This window comes from Physeter macrocephalus, chromosome 8 (genome assembly GCF_002837175.3).
Source record: "Physeter macrocephalus isolate SW-GA chromosome 8, ASM283717v5, whole genome shotgun sequence".
Lineage (NCBI taxonomy): Eukaryota > Metazoa > Chordata > Mammalia > Artiodactyla > Physeteridae > Physeter > Physeter macrocephalus.
This window is the reverse complement of record NC_041221.1, coordinates 30,773,610-30,798,125: the sequence shown is the minus strand read 5'-3', so window position 1 is coordinate 30,798,125 and position 24,516 is coordinate 30,773,610. Positions and strand designations below refer to the sequence as shown.

Sequence of the window (24,516 nt, the reverse complement as noted above, 5' to 3'; positions counted from 1 at the left end):
ACTACATCACTCATCAGTTAAAATGTAGTCAAGAAAATAGAGATGATGCAAGAAACTTCACAGAAGAAATTTGACTTGAGAAAATTAATTACAATTATTAATTGCAAATGCTTATAGGCAAAACCACGTTGCAGGGAAAGGTGAGGTATACCAAAAGTTAACAATGGCCACTATTCTCTTTAGGTCTGGAAGGACATTGAGATGCTATGATGATATTACCACAGCCCATTGGCTCAGTTGCCTAGTGAGAACTAACCCTATGTGAGAGATGCCTGGTAGGTCTAAGACCATGAAGGATGGGCTTCCTAGAGGAAGCTAAAACCCCAAAGAAGTCATAATCTGACGCCTGTGGGAGAGAATACAGAAGGAATAAAAAGAAAGTAAGACACTGGAACTGAAGAAAAAGCACTCAGTAAGTTTACTTCCAGGCAGTGAACCTGATACAACAGACGTAACATTCTAGGGGTTGAGTCTTAAGAAAAATAGTAATCCCTTTTAATAATTTTGAAAAAAAATAATTTGTATCCATATTAAGAAAGTGAAATATCCATGTGCTATGGATTGGATGATGGTGTCTGGGATAATTGATTAGGCATTGTGTCAACTCTGGGTTGGCCACAGTGGTCTTTCCAAGAAGAGGTCTTTGCCATATACTTGAGATTATGGCTATGATGTCCCATTTGTCTTCTCTGTGAATGTGATATGCCAGATTCAGCATTATGGTGCTTCAGTAGCTCTTGGAACAGCAGTAAGTTCTTCTCCAGTGTCAGCAATCCAGACAAGCTTATTAGGATTTGTAACTGACTTCCTATTTTCTCTCAATTTCTAATCTCCCTCCAGTGCCTCCAAATGACCTAACATGGAGGGAAGCCATTTGCCAAGGGAGACTGGCAAACATACTGGTAAATGTCAGCTCTCTGAGATACAGAAAATAATAGAGAAAGAGTAGAACATGGGTCTTAGTGTGAATGCTTGAATATGGGCCTGAGAGCGAATGCTTGAATAAGATGCTATTCAAGATGTTATTCATACATCAGAGTTCATCTTTACCATAAAATTATGCTGATTTTTTTTAGCACCAAATGACCTTTTCTTCCTCTAAACTCCAATTGCCCTGATTTTTTTCATTTCCAACAAAACTGAGTGAGGCAATAACTCACCACCAAAAAAATCAGAATAATTTTATGATAAAGAGGAACTTTGATGTAGGTCGTGAATAGCATCTTATAAACATGGAAAGAAGAGGGGAAGATACAATAGGAGAGTAAGGGAGAATAATAAAAGTTACAGAGTTCAAGAAAAAATATCTAAAAAAAAAATGATGTAAGCAGTTGGCAGAGATATCGGGAGCTAGTGGGAAAGGAGATTGAGAATACATCGGGGAGAGGCTCAAAGTGTAGACCAAGGTGCACTGTTAAACACATTCAGTGTGCAAGAGCAGTAGCAGGAACTCTGGCAATCTAGAAGGGGAATGAGACAATGGAAGTGGTGCGAAGCCCAGGCGAATGTGTCAGATAAAGCAAAATTTTGATTGCTAGTCAATTTGACTACTCATATCTCCTGAATCTATCCACTTGTCCCCATAGCCAGGACCTTAATCCAAACCACCATCATTTATCACAGGGCTGCATTCTGTTTGTAAGTAGCCTTCCCACAGCTCATTTTATATGCCACCTACATCCTAGTCCACATAGTAGCCAACATGATCTTGTAAATTTTTAACTGAATCTGGTCATCCCTCTGCTTAGAACCTTTTAATTGTGCCCTATTGCATTTAAGACCAGAATTTTTAACATGCCACATTTCTCATGAAGTGATCCTGCTTCCCTCTCCACCTCTTCCTATATTATACTTTCTCTTGTTCCCTCTGCTTTAGTTACACTGGTGTTCCCTTCTTTCCTCAACTATGCATGTTACTCAAGGCTACTGTTCACTTCACCAGAAACAATTTCCTTCTTCCCATTCTTCAACTCAATGGAGGAAATTAATTCTTTCAACTTCAGGTCAAAAGTTATTTCTTCAGGAAAGACATACCCAATTATCTAGACTAAACAAATTCTCTCAGTTATATACTTTTATACTAGTTTCAAAATGTTATCACACTTGGAATTGAGTAATGTATGAAGAGAGATAACAGAAAAGGAGGAGTCAAAAATAACCCACGTTTCTGACTGGCATAGTGATTGAGTTATAGGAAGGACACATAGGGAAGAAGAAATTTATTTGGTGAGGAAGACAAGCAATTGAGATTTGGACATGTAGAGATTAAGGTGCCTTTATGACAAGCAGATGAGATAATTAGATAAGAGTTTTGATGTTCTGTTCTAGGTCACATCAAAGAAATCAAACCAGGTCCAAACATGCTGCCCTGAGATTTGGAGGTACCATCCTTTACTGATTGGTTCAAGATGGCAGAGTAGAAAGACGTGCACTCACTCCCTCTCGCAAGAGCACCAGAATCACAACTAACTGCTGAACAATCATCAAGAGGAAGACACTGGAACTCATCAAAAAAGATACCCCACAGCCAAAGACAAAGGAGAAGCCACAATGAAACAGTAGAGGGGCGCAATCACAGTAAAATCAAATGTCATAACTGCTGGGTGGGTTACCCACAGACTGGAGAACACTTATACCACAGAAGTCCACCCACTGGACTGAAGGTTCTGAGCCCCACGTCAGGCTTCCCAACCTGGGGGTTTGGCAACGGGAGGAGGAATTCCTAGAGAATCAGACTTTGAAGGCTAGTGGGATTTGATTGCAGGACTTCGACAGAACTGGGGGAAACAGAGACTCCACTCTTGGAGGGCACACACAAAGTAGTGCGCGCATCAGGACCCAGGGGAAGGAGCAGTGACCACAGGGGAGACTGAACCAGACCTACCTGCTGGTGTTGGGGGGTCTCCTGAAGAAGCAGGGTGTGGCTGTGGCTCACCATGGGGACAAGAACACTGGCAGCAGAAGTTCTGGGAAGTACTCCTTGGCGTGAGCCCTCCCAGAGTCCGCCATTAGCCCCATCAAAGAGCCCAGGTAGGCTCCAGTGCTGGGTTGCCTCAGGCCAAACAACCAACGGGGAGGGAACCCAGCCCCGCCCATCAGCAGTCAAGCGGATTAAACTTTTACTGAGCTCTGCCCACCAGAGCAACAGTCAGCTATACCCACCACTAGTCCTTCCCATCAGGAAACTTGCATAAGCCTCTTAGAGAGCCTTATCCGAAATGTTTAACAAAGACCTAGAAGAATTAAAGAACAAACAAACAGAGATGAACAATACAATAACTGAAATGAAAACTACACCAGAAAGAATCAATAGCAGAATAACTGAGGCAAAAGAACAGATAAGTGACCTGGAAGACAGAATGGTGGAATTCAGTGCCATGGAACAGAAAAAAGAAAACAGAATGAAAAGAAATGAAGACCGCCTAAGAGAGCTCTGGGATATTAAACACAACAACATTCACATTATAGGGGTCCCAGAAGGAGAAGAGAGAGAGAAAGTACCCAAGAAAATATTTGAAGAGATTATAGTCAAAAACTTCCCTAACATGGGAAAGGAAATAGCCACCCAAGTCCAGGAAGCACAGAGAGTCCCAGGCAGGAGAAACCCAAGGAGAAACACACTGAGACACATAGTACTCAAAATGACAAAAATTAAAGGCAAAGAAAAATTATTAAAAGCAACAAGGGAAAAATGACAAATAACATACAAGGGAACTCCCATAAGGTTAACAGCTGATTTCTCAGCAGAAACTCTACAAGCCAGAAGGGAGAGGCACAGTATATTTAAAGTGATGAAAGGGAAGAATCTACAACCAAGATTACTCTACCCAATAGTAGTGGCACTGGTAGTGGCACAAAAACAGAAATATAGATCAATGGAACAGAACCCTCAGAATGGGAGAAAATATTTGTAAATGAAGCAACTGACAAGGGTTTAATCTCCAAAATATGGGAGAAAATATTTGTAAATGAAGCAACTGACCAAGGATTAATCTCTAAAATTTACAAGCAGCTCATGCAGTTCAATATCAAAAAAACAAACAACCCAATCCAAAAATTGGCAGAAGACCTAAACAGACATTTCTCCAAAGAAGATATACAGATTGCCAACAAACACATGAAAGAATGCTCAATATCATTTATCACTGGAGAAATGCAAATCAAAACTACAATGAGGGATCACCTCACAGAAGTTAGAATGGGCATCATCAGAAAATCTACAAACAGTAATTGCTGGAGAGGGTGTGGAGAAAAGGGAACCCTCTTGCACTGTTGGTGGGAATGTAAATTGATACAGTCACTCTGGAGAACAGTATGGAGGTTCCTTAAAAAACTAAGAATAGAAATACCATATGACCCAGCAATCCCACTACTGGGCATATACCCAGAGAATGCCATAATTCAAAAAGACACATGCACCCCAATATTCATTGCTGCACTATTTACACAGGCAGATCATGGAAGCAACCTAAATGCCCATCGACAGATGAATGGATAAAGAAGATGTGGTACATATATACAATGGAATATTACTCAGCCATAGAAAGGAACAAAATAAGCTCATTTGTAGAGATGTGGATGGACCTAGAGACTGTCATACAGAGTGAAGTAAGTCAGAAAGGGAAAAACAAATATCATATATTAAACCATATATATGGATTCTAGAAAAGTGGTAGAGATGAACCGGTTTGCAGGGCAGAAATAAAGACACAGGTGTAGAGAACAACCTATGGACACTAAGGGGGGAAAGCGGGGGGGGGGGGCGGGGCTGGTGGTGGGATGAACTGGGAGATTGGGATTGACATGTATACACTAATATGTATAAAATGGATAACTAATAAGAACCTGCTGTATAAAAAAATAATCAAATTAAATTTAAAAACAAAAAGAAATCAAATCAGGTGTCCTTATGACATCTTAATGTCTTAGCCAGTGATATCCAAGCTGGACCTCACCCATCTTCCACCAGAGTCTACATGATCCTCAATCTATGTCACGAGTTCTCTTGCCCCTTATGTTTTCTTCCTAGGTGATTTCTTCCCTTCCTCTGGATTAAAAATTTTATCTTTATAGACATAATTCTAAATTTCATACTCCAACCTGATTTTTCCTCTGGGCACTAGGATCTGAATGGAGTAATAGTATTTTGAAACACATTGAAGAGAAGGAAAAGTATTCTAGGGATTTGGTGGGGAATTAAGATGAAAGTAAAAACCAAGGTAACAAAAATAATTATAGATTATGTACATTATAAATCGTTTATATACATCTAAATTGTGATAAATATTATGAGAAAAATTAAAATGAGAATAACAAGTGGAAGCCCACATTTTTTAGCTTGGTCAGAGGGACAAGGAAGATCTTTCTGAATTAAACTGAACTTGAGAAATGAAAAGGACCAGATTTCCAAGCATGATACGTGTGGACAAAGGCAAGAAAGGACAGTCAGGTGAAAAATACTTTTCAGACAGAAATGCAGCATGTATGAGGGCTCCAAGGTAAGAAGGCTCATGGGACTGAAAAAGTTTGAGGGAACCTGTGGCACATGGTGAGGTTAGAGAGGTCGGCACGGATGCAATAATGAGGGTCACCCAAGTTCATCATCACCTCCAAACCCACTTATAGCTAGGCCAAATTGCCCTTCACCATCTACCCCCATCTCTCCTCTGGAGGTGGATTTCCTATCACTCCACCCCACACACACTATGCTATACGTTTACATGTCCTCATTCTCTTTACTGGAACATTCTCTTCTATTATCTCCCCTTTCTCTACCTTTCAGTCTTTCACTCGTCTTTCAAGCACCAAACCAAACAGCAAGCAGAAGCCGTTACTCCATCCTCCTATGACTGCAGTACAATACTTTGTCCATACCTCTACTTTAATGCTTGCTGCAATACATATGTAATTTACCTTTTATATGCTACTTGAATATAATATCCTCTTTAAATCCTTATCTAACCATATCTTATTTATCTTTGTATCCTCAGCACTTAGTCTTGGCAAACAATCAATAAATGTTCCTTAAAGAATGGACAGATTTGTAGGCAGGAGATAAATATTAATGGCCTAAAACATTATTTGTCTGGGCAGATGCAAGCTGCATGGATTACATCAAAAAAAATAACAATAATTCCACGTTTTAAAATCTCTGCATAATGACTGAGATAATTTGCATTTTCAGAGCTAAAAGCAACTTGTGCTTTTTTGGCCACTATGTTAAGGAAGACAGTGACTCTTTTAAGCCAGTCTGAGTCTTTGAAACATTAGCATAAATGTCTTCTCTTGCTGCCACTGAGTCCTGCTTTGTATTCCCCATCTCACATAGCTGTTCACATACCTCTATTCGATGGATGATATTCAGCAAATAGGTAGAGCTGATGTGGTAGAGCAGGCAGAGCAGGAGCTGTAGAGGAAAAAGACAAATCCCTGCTCAGTTTAACTGTTTCCTCCATCCTTGGCAAACTATGTGAAAAAGAGATGGCTCTCACCACCATTCAGTTCCACCTAAGTACTAAGATTAGGGGATTTCCTATCATTCCATAATATATTGTCCTTCTACAGGTGACAATTAGAGCTACCAAGTGTCTTGGCCATTGAAAAGAGGAGTATCCATGTAGGTCACTTTGGATGGAACTCAGCATTTCCTCAATGCTGACTTGACTCTCTCAGTGGGGCCGCCAGTGTGGTCCACACCGCCAACGGCCTCTGGCAAAGACAAATCCCATCAAATGCCCTTTCCTACCCCTGGGAAACCAGGATGTTCTGACTTAGTCTCCTAGCAAATCGGACTCTTAAGATATTTTCTATTCCCTTTCCAATCCAGTGTTATGACATAAACTCTATATCCTGCCTCCTTCAAGGATCTTTTTTGATTCTCGTGAGCATTTCTGCTCTCAACAAAATCAAGCTTTTACAGATATTGACTGATTCTTCTTCTTGCATTGCTGGTACAACAATCAGAATTCAACTCCAAGCAAAGTGGAAGTTTCCTTGCTCAGAGGAAGAATCACCTACAAGGAAATGCAGAAAAGAAAAGTACGATGATTAATACATAGCATTTCAAAAGCTTATTTCCATGTGAGTTCTCAGCCATATTTACCCATTCTCAAAATGGAGACGTCTGCCTTTCCTGTTTCATGGGATTGTTGTGACAGTCACAAGAAATCATGCATGAAACTATGTAAGTGGAATCTCATCTTAGACAGGAATTTGGCTTCTAAATAGCAAGATAAAAATCCTATATGGTAAAAAAAATTACCACTGAATGTTTCTTAAACTGTCAATAAGGCACAATACAAGATTTGGTGTCTACAATCCTGTGCCCTCAGTTTTCGGCACACTAAATGTTGTGAACCACTGAGCAAGATGGAAGTAAGAAACAAGGAAAATCTATATGCAGAGTTTCAGGCCCTTAACTGATTTTGTACTTAAGAAAACCATCAAGCCCCAGAAAATGACCAGAAAATGGGTGAAAATGTTCTGTACTGCCTACCTAGTTTAGTCCATTTGGGTTAATATTAAGCCACTATAATATTAATAGATTTGGGGAGGTTGTAAAAATTAAAGAAAATAGTAATGCAGTCCCTTGCTTTCTATTATGGTCACAAATATCAGGGAGACAACATCGCAAGGCCTTAGAGCAGAACGTCAAAGGAGTCAGTTCACAAAGTGTCAGTGTCATGATCAATGACTGGATTTATACAAAAGCTTATCAGAAGACATAGCTGCTCCTTCTGAAAGAGCCCAAACCAAGGTCCTCTGCTGCCAGATACTGCAGTTAAGATCCAGTCCTCTCACCCTGGGCATACCCCTCACTATGCAAAGACATTGGTCCCAACTGCTTAAACTCTTACTGTTAAGATCTAATTTTATTTGAGACTGAGACACCAAAATCTCACTTCTCACCTTAGTGCCAGACTAATGGTGGCAGCCCATTGGCACTAATAATAGTGTGGACACAGCTGGCAGGCATTTTTCCTCTAATCAAAACCACCTGACACATAAGACTTGTGGAGTTTCTGGTCCCTTTTATCTGGAATATTTTGGATGAGCATAGGAGAGTTGAAGGCAAAAACCTTCCTAGAAATTCTACTTTAAAGCACTGGCCAGACCTTTCAAAACTAGAATTAGCTCTTTTTGTAGCAGTGGAAAAATACAGAAATGTATGCCCTACATTTAGCAATAACTTCCGCTCTATTCTGCTATGTAAACAAATATCCATCATATACAAATCAGTGCTTTCACTTTACCTTAAGTGGCACTAAAACCTGCTCACTACACATCTGGTGGCCATATGATTCTCCAAAATCTCATAGCTTTAAATTTTACCTTAGTCAGTATAAGAAGGACATGAGCTCTGAAGAGCAAGAAATAGTACCTGCGCATTCCAAAAAATGAATAGTTAAGGGTTTAGGGACATGGACGAGGATGATGGATGTTGCTATAAAGAGGTAAAGAGATCTTTGTGATAGATCAAGACACTGCTCCGTGTCTTGATTATAGTGGTGGTTACACACATCTATACGTGTGATAAAATTGCATACAGCTTTATATATACACAGTTGAGGGCATGTAAAACTAGTGAAGTGTGAATGAATTCCTTGGATTGGACTAATGTTAATTTCCTAGCTTTGATATTGTCTATAGTAGGCAAGATATTTCCATAAAGGTAACTGGATGAAGGATGCATGGAAACTAACTCCTCAATTCTAAAAATCCCTTATTTTTGCTAGTCAGTGGTCAAATTTTATCATATTCAAATGAATTTCTACAATATCAGAAACTATATGAACAGCCTTTTCATTTTGTTAGCAGAAAACCTTTAGGATTTATCTCTTCTCACTTTTTGAACAAGAAAAATATAAAATGATGAATCTGATAGATTTAAAACTTTTAAACTGCATGTATCAGTGATCTTTAGTCCATCAATACCTTATACAAGTTTTTCTCAAAGTGTGGTTTCTGGACCATCAGTATTAAGAAACTTGTTAGAAATGGAAATTATCTATTCGTCTTAAGAAAAACCCTCCAGATGATTTTTATTCATGTTAAGGTTTGAGAACCACTGTTCTACACCATCATTGCTGTAAGATATCAAGCAAACGTTCACATTAAAAAAAGAGAAATCCAACAAACAAGCAAATATCTGCAATTTTAACCTCTGGTGTGGAGCCCTCTCTGTTGCACCTCCGTCCACAATATGAGAACTACTGATAACTCCCTGAAGACGCAGGTCCATCATGCCAGATTATAGAACTTCAATTTGCTAATTCGGAAACAATTCTTAGAAGCTCCATCAAGAATACTGAATGTAGACGAAGTCTGATTCACTGGCATCCAATTCTGTTCAATTAACGTTTGAAAACTGTTGTCTTCATGAGCAGATTACATTATAACGCCCCCAATAAATATTCATTGATTATGCTTTCTATATATCCCTGTTTGAATCTAGTATGTCTAAAGAAAATCTGTTGATTGACAAGACTAATGAAGTAGTCTGCTCTGGATAATTCAAATCAAATAATTCAAATCAAAATCTTAAAGTCATTTCTGTTTAACTTAGAGTCAAGCACATGATTTTTCATTTGTTTATTTGGGGGACAGTAGATGAGCTTCTTAATTATACTCTTCTTAGGCTGATATCAGCATGAGTTCACAGTGTTCGTATGAATTTAGTTAGCCTGGAACATTCTGAGTGATATTAACAAGAAAAAAACAGTCCTAAAATTGGCTACAATTAATCCCCAGAGGTCACCAAGCCATAGGCTTCAATCCACCTCCACATTCATACCAAATGTGTAACTCTCCACTTCAGACACTACCTGAATTGATATATCTTACTTGCATAAATGAAAGGGCAGTGAAACTTTCTGATCCGAAACTCGTACCACATTGTCCCAGATGCTTTGAAGTTAATTACTTAAAATTAAGTATACCTAAACTGGCAAAATGTAAGCCTTTAAAATATTTCCGAGAAGAAATGGAATAAGAACAGCTGTGCGTCCAGACCCACTCATCCCTGTAGTTACTAGTATTCCAAGAGGTAAGAGTAATGCTGTTTCACATGTTATCTCAAGATGTCTCCAAAGAACAAGAAGAATAATTCATCTTTACAAAATTCAGACTTGAGAACTGTGCATTAGTAAGCACTTCAACTCTTAGTAGATATCTACCTGTAGTGTCAAATAAACCACCACCACTCTGAAGGCAAAAATGAGGATAAAGTCATAAGAAATATAAACAGAAATTTCACATGGTGAAGGTGCTCTCCAAAATGGTGATATTTCAGGTAAACAGTGAGAACTAAGCTTACTCTTTTTTAAAATAATTCATTTCATTTTTTAAAATTACAAAATCAATATATGCTCACTAAGGAAAAAACTCAGAAAATAAAATTTAGCAAAAAATAAATAAATGCAAATACCCATAAAATCCTCAAAGGGAAAGTAAAAATGATCTTGCTAAATCTTTCACAGCCATACTTTACCTGTGAGAGGGCATTATATCATGAGAGATGCCATGCTGGAGTGCAATTTAAACAGAAAAATGCAGTCCTTATCAGAATTAATTGCTTTTCCACAAAGCACCAAAGCAAAACAAACACAGGGACACAAATAAAACAATACAGGTAATACGGGACCACTGTGCCCTGTTATTTATAATAGCAGAAATGTGTCTTTGTTATGAGAAAAGCAATTATAGGCAATGAAGGAAGTGATTGGAGCATGCACCTGCCTCAATTCATTCAAAAACTGTGTTTTAAGTGCATACAAAGTACTGGGGCTATAGCAGTGACCAAGACATAAAATCTCTGCTCTTGGGGAATCTTACAAGCTAATAGGTGAGACCAGAATGTGGATTTACTCTGAAAATAAGAAAGCAAAGCTCCAGGGCATCTTATTTGCCAGGGTCTTTCCAAGAGATCTTGTATTTAATTTGTACTCAAAATTCTGAGTTATTTTCTTTAAAAGGATGACTAAAATTGTGTAAGCTTCAGATTTGCCCCTGGATTAGATAGATAGTGAGCAAGTAAAAATATACACAAGATCATTTCAAGTACTGACAACTGCTAGGCAGGAAGTAGAAGAAGCTGATTTGATACAGAGTGACAGGGCTAGTTTAAAATGGGAGATCAGGAAGAACTCGTGAGCTGAACGTAAATGAAAATGACTTAGAGGGATTTGGAAGAGAAAGGGCTGAAAATTTTTAAACTTTTACATTGAGTTTATTTACATACTTAGCATGTGTTAGATAATAATTTATTCTTTCAGTAGAACGATGTTAAATTTAGAGAGATTAATTTTAACTTTGCGGAAGTTAAGCCCTGCTCATATTTTGTTTTTCACAGGTATGTTCGGTAGAACTCACAAAAAAATGATCTCTTTTATGACTTCCAGAGTTTACAACGAATATATTGCTGTTTGTTCTAGTTATTTTTCTTCTAATATCTCATGACTCTTCTCCTAGAAATATTTGAACATTTAAAAATCAATACAGATATATATTATCTAATTTTTATATTATGTATAGTGTAATTTATATATACATAGAAACTATTTTAACAAACCTAGTGAACTAAATTATTCTGAGTTAAAACACGATGTGCATGTGCATGTGTATGTGTATCTAGTTCTGACTGTAATTGTTTTCATTATTATCCATCTACATGGGAAAAATAAACAAAAAATGTTTTACTGAAAGTAAAGTGTAGAATTAATGTCCATATAATCTTTAAATGACTTTTATGTTCTACTGTAAATAGGATAATTAGGAAGTAAGAAATGCTTAGGTTCTAAACACCATTTTTTAGGTCTAATAGCGATGTAAAAATATTAACTGTGATAGTTTATATTCATACTGACCTAATAGCTTTTTTTATATCTTTTCATATTAAGAATTAGAGACACCTTGCTATAAGTTCTCAAAGTTAGTGGTCTTTTTTTTTTTTTTTTCATTATAATGCGTTTGTCCTGTGTGAAATGCTTCCATTGCTACAGCTATACTTCTGAGTTCTGAGTCCGCAAGTATACATTAATAAAGATATTTCTTAACTACTGTTAATTTCCAAATCAATACCTTTCAGGCCAAGATCTATTTGGAAAATATCTATGTCACTAGAATCAACGAAGCAAAAATAGCTTTCATCAGACTCACATCTAACTTCATAACTGTGATTTCCTTTGTAATAACGAGAAGAGCATTGATGTTGCAATGATGACTACAGAGGTGAAGAGGAGAAAAAAGAGAAAGAAGAACAGAGGGGAAAGATAGAGTCACAGGATAAAAAGGAAAGTAGGAAGGGTTGACAGAAAGATCAAACCCCATAGTAAAGGAGACACTCAGAATTGAGTAGGCATCGACTCATACTTTCTTTCACTTTTCTTCTATAAATGAGCTGAACTTCTACTCACTGTTTATTAAAGTGGTCAACTCTGCTGCTGGCGCCTCACATTTACCCCTAAGGTCCATGGAAGTCTCGTGTCTTTTTGTTGCATTCTGTACTACCCAACGTCATTTCCAGTCTCTTCTTGCAAAGCAGTAAGGTCCCCAAACCAGGATTCAACATCTGAACTCCTCCAGATCTTTGAGAATTCCCAAGTCATGAAATTCAGTCTGACTCCTGATAGCCAGGTCTATGCTTTGGTAAACATGGTCCTTCCATTTTTTTCATGAGTACTAGTATTGACATTATATGATGAAATGAATTAAATTCTAAAATCTAATTGAAATAATTACATGTTGGAAAATCTTGATAAATGCAGTGTCTCCATAAGATGAATAGTGCAATATTGCAATATCACTCCCATATCATCAGATGTAGATAATCTTCATATAAGAAGAGACTCTTTACCATATAAGAATTCTGACTACCACAATATTTTATCATAATTCTAAATATTTTCTGGGTTCTGATATGTCCCAGACAGTGTTAACACTTTTTCTATTGTGGGTTTTGATTTTTTTTCTCCCAGAAATTGGTTTTATTTGATGTACCTAAGTCTTAAGTTTCTCAATAAAGAAAAAAAAAAATCTCCATAATATATATATATATATATATTAGCTGACTGTATCAAGTCTGTTCAAAGTTGAAGTGTTGATAACAAGATATTATCGATATAAGGGATCAGAGAAACAAAATAGTATAGTACCAAACAGAAAAAATTAGACATTCAAAGAAAAAAATTTGTTGACTGGAGTTAAGGAGAAGAATTTAGTGATTATGGTATGAGAAGAGAGATACAAAAGAGAATCAACTTATCTGAACAAGTTAGAGTTAAATGAATTTTCTGACCTTAGGAAAAAACCCATTCCCAACAAAGATCATTCTTAGATTAAAAGCTGCTAAAAACGTTGACTTGTTTTGTGCCATAAGAATCAGATCTCTGTTGGTCCTCTAGCCTCTTGCTGTTCAGGGTGTGGTCTGCCGGCCGGGGCAGCAGCATTACCTGGGAGCTTAATCAGAATAAGGAATCTTGGGCTCCATCCCATACCTGAGTCAGAACTGATATTTTAACAAGTTCTCCAAGTGATTTACATGGGCACTAAGACTTGAGAAGCACTGCTTGATCCTACAGTCTCAGTGGTAAACAAACGTATATACACTGATAGGTTCTGAATCTATTCTGATAAGTAGTAATTATGACTTTTCAAAACTGAGATCTGCCATATTGTTAATTTCTGGTAGCTACTGAATAGAAATTATTTTTATAACATAGTTTAGAAATATTGTTTAGAGTACATAATTTAATGGACTTGATATTATATAATAAGTAAACCATGTGAGCTAACAAAGTTTATGTATATGCTGATATGTATATCTAAAACCTAGAGCACAGAAAGACAAAGAATAAGAAAAATAAAACATCTGTTTCAAAAATAAATTCTGGATCTTGATAAGAAACTACTGCTGTCAATAGCAAAGATACTGACAGTTTCAGATAGAAAGCTCCTTCAGACACCCATGAACATATGACAATATAATTATCGTACACACAAATCTCAAAAGATTGGCCTTTTAGTTCCTACAGCAGAGATTAATTACCAAGAATTATTTATGATGTATTAGACAGTAGCTGCATCAATTCTAAACCCAGTCCTTCTAGACTCTTTCCTAGATTATTCCATACGTTCTAGATTTCACTGGTCCTGTTACCATTTTTTTCTTATTCCTATCAAATAATCTCTTAAATCTATTAATCCACTCAGGGCTCAAAATGTTAAGAGAAAGCCAACAGAAATAAAAATCAATACAGTAAAATGGTGCCTTAGCCATGGAAAACAGTGCAGCAGTTCCTCAAAAAATTGAAAGCAGAATTATCATTTGACCCCCAAATTCCACTTCTTGATTTATACTCAAAAGAATTGAAGGGGCTTCCCTGGTGGCGCAGTGGTTGAGAGTCCGCCTGCCGATGCAGGGGACACAGGTTCGTGCCCCGGTCCGGGAAGATCCCACATGCCGCGGAGCGGCTGGGCCCGTGAGCCATGGCCGCTGAGCCCGCGCGTCCGGAGCCTGTGCTCCACAACGGGAGAGGCCACAGCAGTGAGAGGCCCGCGTACCGCAAAAAAAAAAAAAAAAAAAAAAAAAAAAGAATTGAAAACAGGGTCTTGAAGCAATATTTATACAGCCATGTTCATAACATCATTACTCCAATAGCCAAAATGTAGAAGCAACCTAAGTCCTTCAACAAATGAATGGATAAACAAAATGTAGCATATACATACAATAGGATATTTTTCAGGCTTAAAAGGAAGAAAATTCTGACACATGTTACAATATAGATGAACCTGAAGGACATTATGGTAAGTGAAACAATCCAGTCACAGAAAGGCAAATACTGTATAATTCCACTTATATGAGGTATCCAGAGTAGTCAAATTCATAGTAAAAGGATAAGGGTGGTTTCCAGGGGCTGGGCAGGGGAGGGGGTAGTGGAGATTTATGGTTTAATGGGTACAGAGCTTCAGGTTTGCAAGATAAAGAAAGTTCTGGAGATTGGTTGCACAAAAATGTCAATGTACCTACCCTTAAAAATGGTTGAGATGGTAAATTTTATGTTATGTATATTTTACCACAGTTAAGAATTTTTTTTAATTCTTTTTTAAAATTCTTTTAATTCTTTAATTCTTTAATTTTTTTAATTCTTTTAATTTTTTTAATTCTTTTAATTCTTTTAATTCTTTAATTCAAGACAGAAAAACATACATATTCAGATGTTTATTTTAGCATTATTCACAATGGTAAAACACTGGAAATTTTTTTTTAAGTTGATTAGGAAGAGAATGGCTGAATGATTTATGACATAGTCACACCATAGAATAATATAAAGACATTGACTTAAGGTAAATCATTTGATTTATAATGATAACTGATTGAGGAAAGTAAGATAAAGAAAATTGTACATATCACATTTTTAAAAGCAAGCTATCAACAAATGTAATACTATAATAATAATTATTCTAGAAACTGACATTATTGTATATTCATTATATAGCAGGTACTTTTCTAAACACATAACATGAAATAATTCACTTAATTTTCACAACATTACTGTTAACCTCACTTTAAAGGAAGAAAACTGAATCACTGAGAGGTTAGAAATCTTCTTCAAGGTCACAGAGCAAGTGCCAGTACCAATGTGCAAATGCAAGAAGCTGACCTCCAGAAGCCTATTCGTCAATGTGTGTATGTATGGGTGTGTCTTTGCATGCATGATTCCAGATTAAATATATAGAATAATACATAAGAGCTTGATGATATGAGGTGGAACACGCTTCATAGTCAAATCAGGATGGAAGAAACAGCATTTAAAAAGTTAAACAGGTCATTTGTACCTCAAATCATCCTGTATCACTTAATATGCTAACGATTATTGTGATCCTCCAAAAGGAACTATAAAGTATGCATCACTTTCCCACCTTCTTTGGCTAAAAGGCACTTTTTAAATGCTGCACCTGTTAAACATTGGCCAAAAAGTGATTCCACAAAGCAGAATCTAGGAGCTAATTACCTACAATATAGCTTTTCTTTTTTTTTTTTTTTTTTTTTTTTTTGTGGTACGCGGGCCTCCCTCTGTTGTGGCCTCTCCCGTCGCGGAGCACAGGCTCCGGACGCGCAGGCTCAGCGGCCATGGCTCACGGGCCCAGCCGCTCCGCGCATGTGGGATCCTCCCAGACCGGGGCGCGAACCCGGTTCCCCTGCATCGGCAGGCGGACGCGCAACCACTGCGCCACCAGGGAAGCCCAATATAGCTTTTCTTAACCTTCAAAACTGCCAGAAAACCATTCTGGAAAGAGGTAATGGGATGGATAAATAAAGAGTAGAGAGGTTTTGCTTTTTTTTTTTTTTTTTTTTGGTTCACCATATCATGTTTTTCATTTGATATTTTGCCTTGCACAATATATTGGTAGCAGAAAATTAAATAGAAACTCAGCTAAATGTTTCACTTATCTTTTTGAAAATAAAGATTTTCGCTCACATAATAAAGTCAGTTTATCGACCAATAGTGTTATAGTACCTAATTTTCATGGATGAGCTTCATATTATCTACAAACTAATGCCTAAAGCTATTCCTATGTTAATGTCTATTTTTATCTATTTTACTGTGTTAAAAGTTTTGTTATCAATCCTTAATAGCCTACTTCTAAGTAACAAAAAACTCCACCCCCAAATTAATTAAGATCCCTATACCTGCTCTGATCCAATTATTACCACATAGGAAGTAATCAACATTTAAAAGTTACAGGAGGACTTCCCTGGTGGCGCAGTGGTTGAGAATCTGCCTGCCAATGCAGGGGACACGGGTTCGATCCCTGGTCTGGGAAGATCCCACATGCCGCGGAGCAACTAGGCCCGTGAGCCATGGCCGCTGAAGCTGCACGTCCGGAGCCTGTGCTCCGTAACAAGGGAGGCCGCGGCAGTGAGAGGCCCGCGCACCGCGATGAAGAGTGGCCCCTGCTTGCCACAACTAGAGGAAGCCCTCGCACAGAAACGAAGACCCAACACAGCAAAAATAAATTAATTAATTAATAAAACTCCTACCCCCAACATATTAAAAAAAATTACAGGAGATTGATTCAATGAGTATCTATGTTTAAGGCATTTCCTTAAGGGCCATGGGAATCCTAAAATAAATACCTTATACTTCCTTCAAGGTATTCATAATCTACTAAAGGAAGCAGAAAATCTACACAGTGACTGAAATATGCTTAAGGAAATAGGAATAAAAAGAAAGAAAAAATATTTTATAACATGGTCAAAGAGATCATTTCTACTAACGAGCTGCCTTTGTTAGAGGTTTGACCAACACACTGGCAGGAATACAAATGTGTTATGAGATCTTATCTTTTTTTAATAAAAGTATAATCGATTTACAATGTTGTGTTAGATTCAGGTGTACAGCAAAGTGAATCAGTTATACATACTTATATATATTTTTTCAGATTGTGTTCACTTATAGGTTATTATAAAATGTTGAGTAAAGTTCCCTATGCTATACAGTACGTTCTTGCTGGTTATCTATTTTATCTAGAGTAGTGTGTATATGTTAATTCCAAACTCCTAATTTATCCCCTCCTATTTCCCCTTTGGTAACCATAAGTTTGTTTTCAACGCCTGTGAGTCTATTTCTGCTTTGTATATAAATTCATTTGTGTCATTATTTTTTAGATTCCACATGTAAGTGATATCATATTTGTCTTTGGAGTACTTCACTTAGTATGATAATTTCTAGGGCCACCCATGTTACTGCAAATGGCATTACTTCATTCTTTTTATGGCTGAATAATATTTAATTGTATAAATATACCACATCTTCTTTATCCATTCATCTGGTGATGGACATGTAGGTTGCTTCCATGTCTTGTCTATTGTAAATAGTGCTGCAACGAACACTGGGGTACATGTATCCTTTTGAATTATGGTTTTCTCCTGATATATGCCCAGGAATGAGACTGCAAGATCATACGGTAGCTCTATTTTTTATTTTTTAAGGAACCTCCACACTGTGCTGCATAGTGACTTTACCAGTTTACCTCCCCACCAACAGAGTAGGAGTGTTCCTTTTTCTATGAGACCCTATCTTAAAAGGTTGTTATTGCTGTACATCCTCAGGACTACAGCTCACCTTTGAGATGAGCATGGATATTCCTACCTTTCAACTCAACTGGGTTTTCATGAGGATTCAGTGAGAAACAGATATCAAAGAATCTTGGAGATTTCCTATAAGATTATTTTATTATTAGACCTGAAGATTGTGCTTCTGTTTCACAATTTGTAGGAATCAACAGAGTCTGTGACAGAGACTCCTACTTGTCTTTCAAAATCCATCCTTACTTTTCTAATTGTGGCTGCCCAGCCTCAATCGTAGCTAAAAGTGTGGCCATGTATTTAGGTGCTACTCCCAGCTTAGGTCTCAATTTCATGGGCATGCCTCATTCACACTCTCTTCTCCTTAGTGCCAACTGGGATCCTTTGCAACCAATGTTCCCTCACTAGAGATGATGACACTGTCCAGGAGGTGGTGAAAATATGTAACTAGAACAAATAAAAATCCCTGAGTAACCAATGGTGTGGAGCACATCTACTCACGCATCTGGAATACTAAACTCAGACTGTTATGTGGGAAATAAATGAATGTAAATCACTGGATTATAATATAAAGAAAGGATTCTGCTACATGAATTTTAGTCCTAGGTTTGCCACTGCATGGCTAGATAATAGGATAATTTAAAATTTCCTAAATTCTGGGACTTCCCAGGTGGCGCACTGTTTAAGAATCCGCCTGCAGTACAGGGAACACGGGTTCGAGCCCTGGTCCAGGAGGATCCTACACGCCGAGGAGCGACTAAGCCCGTGAGCCACACTACTGAGCCTGCGCTCTAGAGCCCGCGAGCCACAACTACTGAGCCAGCATGCCACAACTACTGAAGCCCACATGGCTACAGCCCGTGCTCCACATAAAGAGAAACCAACGCAATGAGAAGCCCGCGCACCGCAACGAAAAGTAGCCCCCGTTCGCCGCAATTAGAGAAATCCCACGTGCAGCAATGAAGACCCAATGCAGCCAAAATTAAATTAATTAATTTAAAAATTTTTTCCTAAATTCTAAAAGGACAGCATATGGATAGATCGGTGTTTTGAAAACTCTGCTTCACAAAACTCTAATTCTCACATTTTAAAACTTATTTCAGAAAGCAATTTTGATAAAGGTGAAAAGATGGGGCCAAGGACTAGGAATGAATAAGAATAATGAAGCTGTTGGCTATTATACCCTAATTTACTCCCCTATAAAACAATGAAACTAGGTTTTCTATACTGAAAAGCCAAGAAGGAATCTGAATAAAAAATTTTGCATTTAAAAATATTTATGAAAATAACAAAGTTATAAAATCTCTGAAACATACACTTTCTGAAATTATGTGGTTGCAGGTAATAAAAGATTCTCCCAGTACTGATGATGGATTTTACATGGAAACAAATGTGTACTATTCCTCATCTGTCCTTTGTAAACAGTGACACATATTCCATAATTAATCTAAGTTACTTATAGAATACATGATTATAAAATACTCGGGTGAGCCCCAGGTGGCCGCCCAGAATTCCTCCAGCTACAGAGTTTCTGAAGGCTTCACATTTGATGGCGATGGAAATACAGACCCTCAGAAGAAGACACGTCTTGAAAGCTGGCTTTTTGAAAGCCTTCCAGAACCTGCCAGAGAACCCAGTTCAGTAGGCAACAAGTCCTCTCTCGGGTGCACCTCGGAACACGCTGGCCTGCACAGGGGACTACAGAAAGCCCGGAGGGTCACTCCTGCGGGACACGCCGAGGAGCGACTAAGCCCGTGAGCCACACTACTGAGCCTGCGCTCTAGAGCCCGCGAGCCACAACTACTGAGCCAGCATGCCACAACTACTGAAGCCCACATGGCTACAGCCCGTGCTCCACATAAAGAGAAACCAACGCAATGAGAAGCCCGCGCACCGCAACGAAAAGTAGCCCCCGTTCGCCGCAATTAGAGAAATCCCACGTGCAGCAATGAAGACCCAATGCAGCCAAAATTAAATTAATTAATTTAAAAATTTTTTCCTAAATTCTAAAAGGACAGCATATGGATAGATCGGTGTTTTGAAAACTCTGCTTCACAAAACTCTAATTCTCACATTTTAAAACTTATTTCAGAAAGCAATTTTGATAAAGGTGAAAAGATGGGGCCAAGGACTAGGAATGAATAAGAATAATGAAGCTGTTGGCTATTATACCCTAATTTACTCCCCTATAAAACAATGAAACTAGGTTTTCTATACTGAAAAGCCAAGAAGGAATCTGAATAAAAAATTTTGCATTTAAAAATATTTATGAAAATAACAAAGTTATAAAATCTCTGAAACATACACTTTCTGAAATTATGTGGTTGCAGGTAATAAAAGATTCTCCCAGTACTGATGATGGATTTTACATGGAAACAAATGTGTACTATTCCTCATCTGTCCTTTGTAAACAGTGACACATATTCCATAATTAATCTAAGTTACTTATAGAAGACATGATTATAAAATACTCGGGTGAGCCCCAGGTGGCCGCCCAGAATTCCTCCAGCTACAGAGTTTCTGAAGGCTTCACATTTGATGGCGATGGAGATATAGACCCTCAGAAGAAGACAGGTCTTGAAAGCTGCCTTTTGAAAGCCTTCCAGGACCCGCCAGAGAACACAGTTCAGCAGGCAACAAGTCCTCTCTCGGGTGCACCTCGGAACACGCTGGCCTGCACAGGGGACTACAGAAAGCCCGGAGGGTCACTCCTGCGGGGGCCTTTTCTGCCAGGCGGGTGTGGCCCAGGCCATATTCTCCCCCAAGCCATAGACATGGAAATAGGTAGGCGGGCCTCACGGGAAGGCTTCAACTTTCCTCTTTAAATACTTCTGTATTTTCAAACATTTTCGGGTTTCTTTGGGACCAAATCGAATGGGCCCGTCCCCTCTTCCCCCTAGTCCACACCCCTGCTCACCATCCACATCCGGAATCTCGGGGGTACATACGTTTCACAGTGCACCCCCCTTGACACATGGTATAGTCCATGGATTTTGAAGCCTTCTTTGTCATGTCAGGCATCCACGCTTAGCACATGGCACATAAGGCTTGCCTTTCCTGCCCTCCACCTGCTCTGTGCTCTCCTTAGTCCTCCCTTCCTCCCCCCTAATCCCTGCCGACTCCTGATGTTTGCACAGACACCATGGCTTAACCCCTCCCACAGTGGTCCTATCATTGGAAGGCTGAGGTCTGTAGCCATTTCACATTGGTTTCTTTCACTTGGTCAGTAGGCCTTTGGAGTTCTGCATCTCTTGTCATGGCCTGATGACTCATTTCTTTCGAGCACCCAGTACTAGTCCAGTGTCTGGATGGACCACAGTTCACTGACGGTTCTTCCCTACTGAGGGGCATTTGGTTCCTGCTGAGTCTGGCAGTTTGGAACGCAGATTGTACGAACATCCGCGTGCAGGTTGCCGCGTGCGGGCACCCATGTTCCCCTCCTTTGGGCGAGCTTCAAGGAGCTGGTTTGTAGGGTTAGAGTATGTGTTGTTTCGCAAGAAGCCGCCACACTGTTTCCCCAGGTGCTGCCTTAGTCGCCGAGCGCTGCCCACTCACACGACACCACAGCCTGGAGGCTTGCACTAACGCACGTGTATTTATTTTCTCACCCTTCTGGAGATTGGAAATTGCCAGGTGGGGTTGCGAGCCGACTCGTTGTTCAGCGATGCCTCTCTCCTGGGCTGCACCGTCTCGCTGTGTCCTGGCATGGCCTTGGCTCTGGCTGTACTATCCCTGGTGCCTTGGTCTCTATTTTGAAAGACACCAGTGCTGTTGGATCGGGGCCCCTCCAGAAGCCATGCCTTTGATCTGAATCACCTCTCTGAAGTCCCTATCTTCACATCTGATGGTCACGGGGTGTGGAGCTCAGCCAGAGCACTTTCTTTGATTTGCTCCGATGAAGGCCCTAGCCCCAAAGAGAGTCCCATTGGTGGTTTGGGCTTCGAGATGAATTTGTCACGGGGCATGTCCCTCTATCCATTCACGGTGGCTGTCCAGTTTCGCATTCTCAGCAACAGTGAATGAGGGTTCCTTTCTCAGATCGGCAGTCCTAGCTGATGCTCTACGTCAGTCCAAGTTAATCAAACGCATAGGCCTTGGTAAGAATGACTCAAAGTGGGTTGGTTCAACAGATTTCCTACACCATTAAGTAGGGAAACCAGAAAGACTTGAGCAAAACTCGGGGCGGAAATAACCCTCCTGGGATTGACAAGTGACTGATCCTAGCAAGGTTGCAGGGTACAATGGGAATGAAGGTACATAAGTCTACTGCTTTCTGATAGGCCGTCAGCGAACAGATGAAGATGCTTTCATGCTTTCTTCCCGATCCCTCAGCCTTTGAAAACTTCGCCTGACCTCAGGCATTAGCTAGGACCACCGGCCCCAGGTAGGAAACGAGTGGTGAGAAGACAGATGCTTGCCTCTTCCCGGGATCTTGCTGGGAGAGCTTCGAGTTCCTTCCTCACCATTAGCAAGAGTGTTGACAAGCTGCAGCTCTTTGCAAGAGGTTCCCGATCAAGCTACATTCCTCGGCCTTCCTAGTTTGATCAGGAGTGGGTGAGTGTGGGACTTTGTCCAAGGCTTTTATCTTATCTCTCGGTAGGGTCCTGTGATTTTTCTCCCTTGGCTTGTGCATGGGTCATGGATCCCATCCAATGGTGTCTGAAGGCTGAGCCCGCCCTGGACACCTGGGATCAGTCTCACTAGCTCCAGCCATCTATGCTTCTTCTTACCCACGGCTGGATGTGGTTAGCTGAAAGGCGATTCAGGGTTTTGGTATCTCTCTGCGTGAGAGATCGTTGTGTCTAGTTCTCTGGGAATGCCGTGGGTCATGGGATGAAGCCAAGGCTGGTCTCATGGTATGAGTTAGGAAGAATTCCCTAAGCTTCCACCTCCTGGAAGAGATCGTAGAGGAGTGGTATAATTTCTGCTTTGTTTGCTAGAATCCATTAGTGAACTCCTCTGGGCCTGGTACTCTGGGATAGGGATGGTTGTTGAGTACGGATTCAATGTCTATGATAGGTAGAGGCCTTTGCAGAGGTCTGTTTCTTCGTGGGTGTGTTGTGGCAGGTGGTGTCTCTCAGGGAATCGGTTCCTTTCTTCTGGCTTATCTGATGGATGGGCGCGGAACCGTTCACAACATCCCTTTCTTACAATTCCATTGCCCACGGGTTCCAGGGCGATGTTCCACGTTTCGTTTCTGATATGTGTACACTGGGTCTTCTCTCTTTCCTGATGATTCCTCCAGCTGTCTAGAGGCTTCTAGGTGTTCTTGGTCTTTTCAGAGAAGCAGCTGGAGGTGTGGTGGGTCTTCTCTCTCCAACTTTCTTGTTTATCCATCCTGGGGAAATCCCCAGTGGCCTGAGATACAGGAGCTGCATGGGTGGGGCAAAGTCTCAGGGTCAGGAGGCTGCTCTGCCAGGGACTGGTTCCTCAGCGACAGGCCCTCGCTGGCTCCGGCCTAGAAGAACAGGATCTTCTTGTGCTTGCTGCCGGGGATTTGCCCCTTGGAGCGTAACCTCCGAACAGCCTCCCTCATATGCTTGGGTTGGAGTGGGGGCGTTTCCCCCCACTTCTCACACACGTCCAGGGCCTCCTCAACCACCTCCCCGACGAAGACCTTGGCCACTCCGGACATGGCAATGACCACGTTCTGGGACACCGTCGAGCCAGCCAGGGTCTGGATCAGACGCTTCATGGTGGCCTTGGGGAAGGCTGATCGGCGATACACTTCGTAACGGTCCAGCTGCTCCTGGCTCATAGAAGACACGAGGGTTCTCATCTTCTGAGCTTCCAGTTCATCCACTGCTCGTTTCCGGGGTCTCTTCCCCTTGGTGGCCACTTTCCGTCTCTTGGCTGCAGGAGGACGTGACAAGGAGTCTGCCTCTTCACCTGCCCTTGGACGCGGGCCGTCCTGACGCCTGAGCTCGCCTTCCTCGTCGCAGGCTTTCCTCAGATCCTCAAATCGGTCCCCCGGAATTCGGTCCAGGCAGCTGGGGCCGGGGCCCAAGGGCACCACTCCTCCCTCACCCGACACACCTGTGACCCGACCTTTGCCTGGGAGCGGCGCGCTGGCCTTGGCCATCCCGGCGCCGCAAGACGCGGGGGCTCGGGCTGGGCTCGTCTGATCGGCGACCTGCAATGACAAAGACGAGACGAGGGAAGGTCAGCCTTGCTGCTGTATTTATACGCACACACACACACACACACACAAACACAGGTTTCCACTGCCTCCCACAATGTAAAGACAGTTGCCCTTGGAGATGCCTTTTCTATGCGTGGATAACAAATGACCGCACACTCGGCACCTTAAACAAGCCCCACTGACTGACTTGTTGAAAGCCCGTAGGTCAGAAAGCTCCCGCCCTGGGTCCTTTCTTCTGCAGAGTCCGCCGTGGAGAAGCTCCCTCCGGCTGCAGTCCCCTCAGGGG

General features: G+C 40.4%; 1 protein-coding gene across 1 annotated transcript; it reads right to left on the bottom strand.

Annotated features, from left to right (window-relative positions):
- Nucleotides 1-23,546: 23,546 nt before the first annotated feature.
- Nucleotides 23,547-24,170, bottom strand: LOC102981651 (transcription initiation factor TFIID subunit 11-like). The gene has a single exon (XM_055086358.1). The coding sequence runs from the start codon at nt 24,168-24,170 to the stop codon at nt 23,547-23,549; it is 624 nt and encodes a 207-aa protein (XP_054942333.1).
- Between the last annotated feature and the right edge of the window lie 346 nt (nt 24,171-24,516).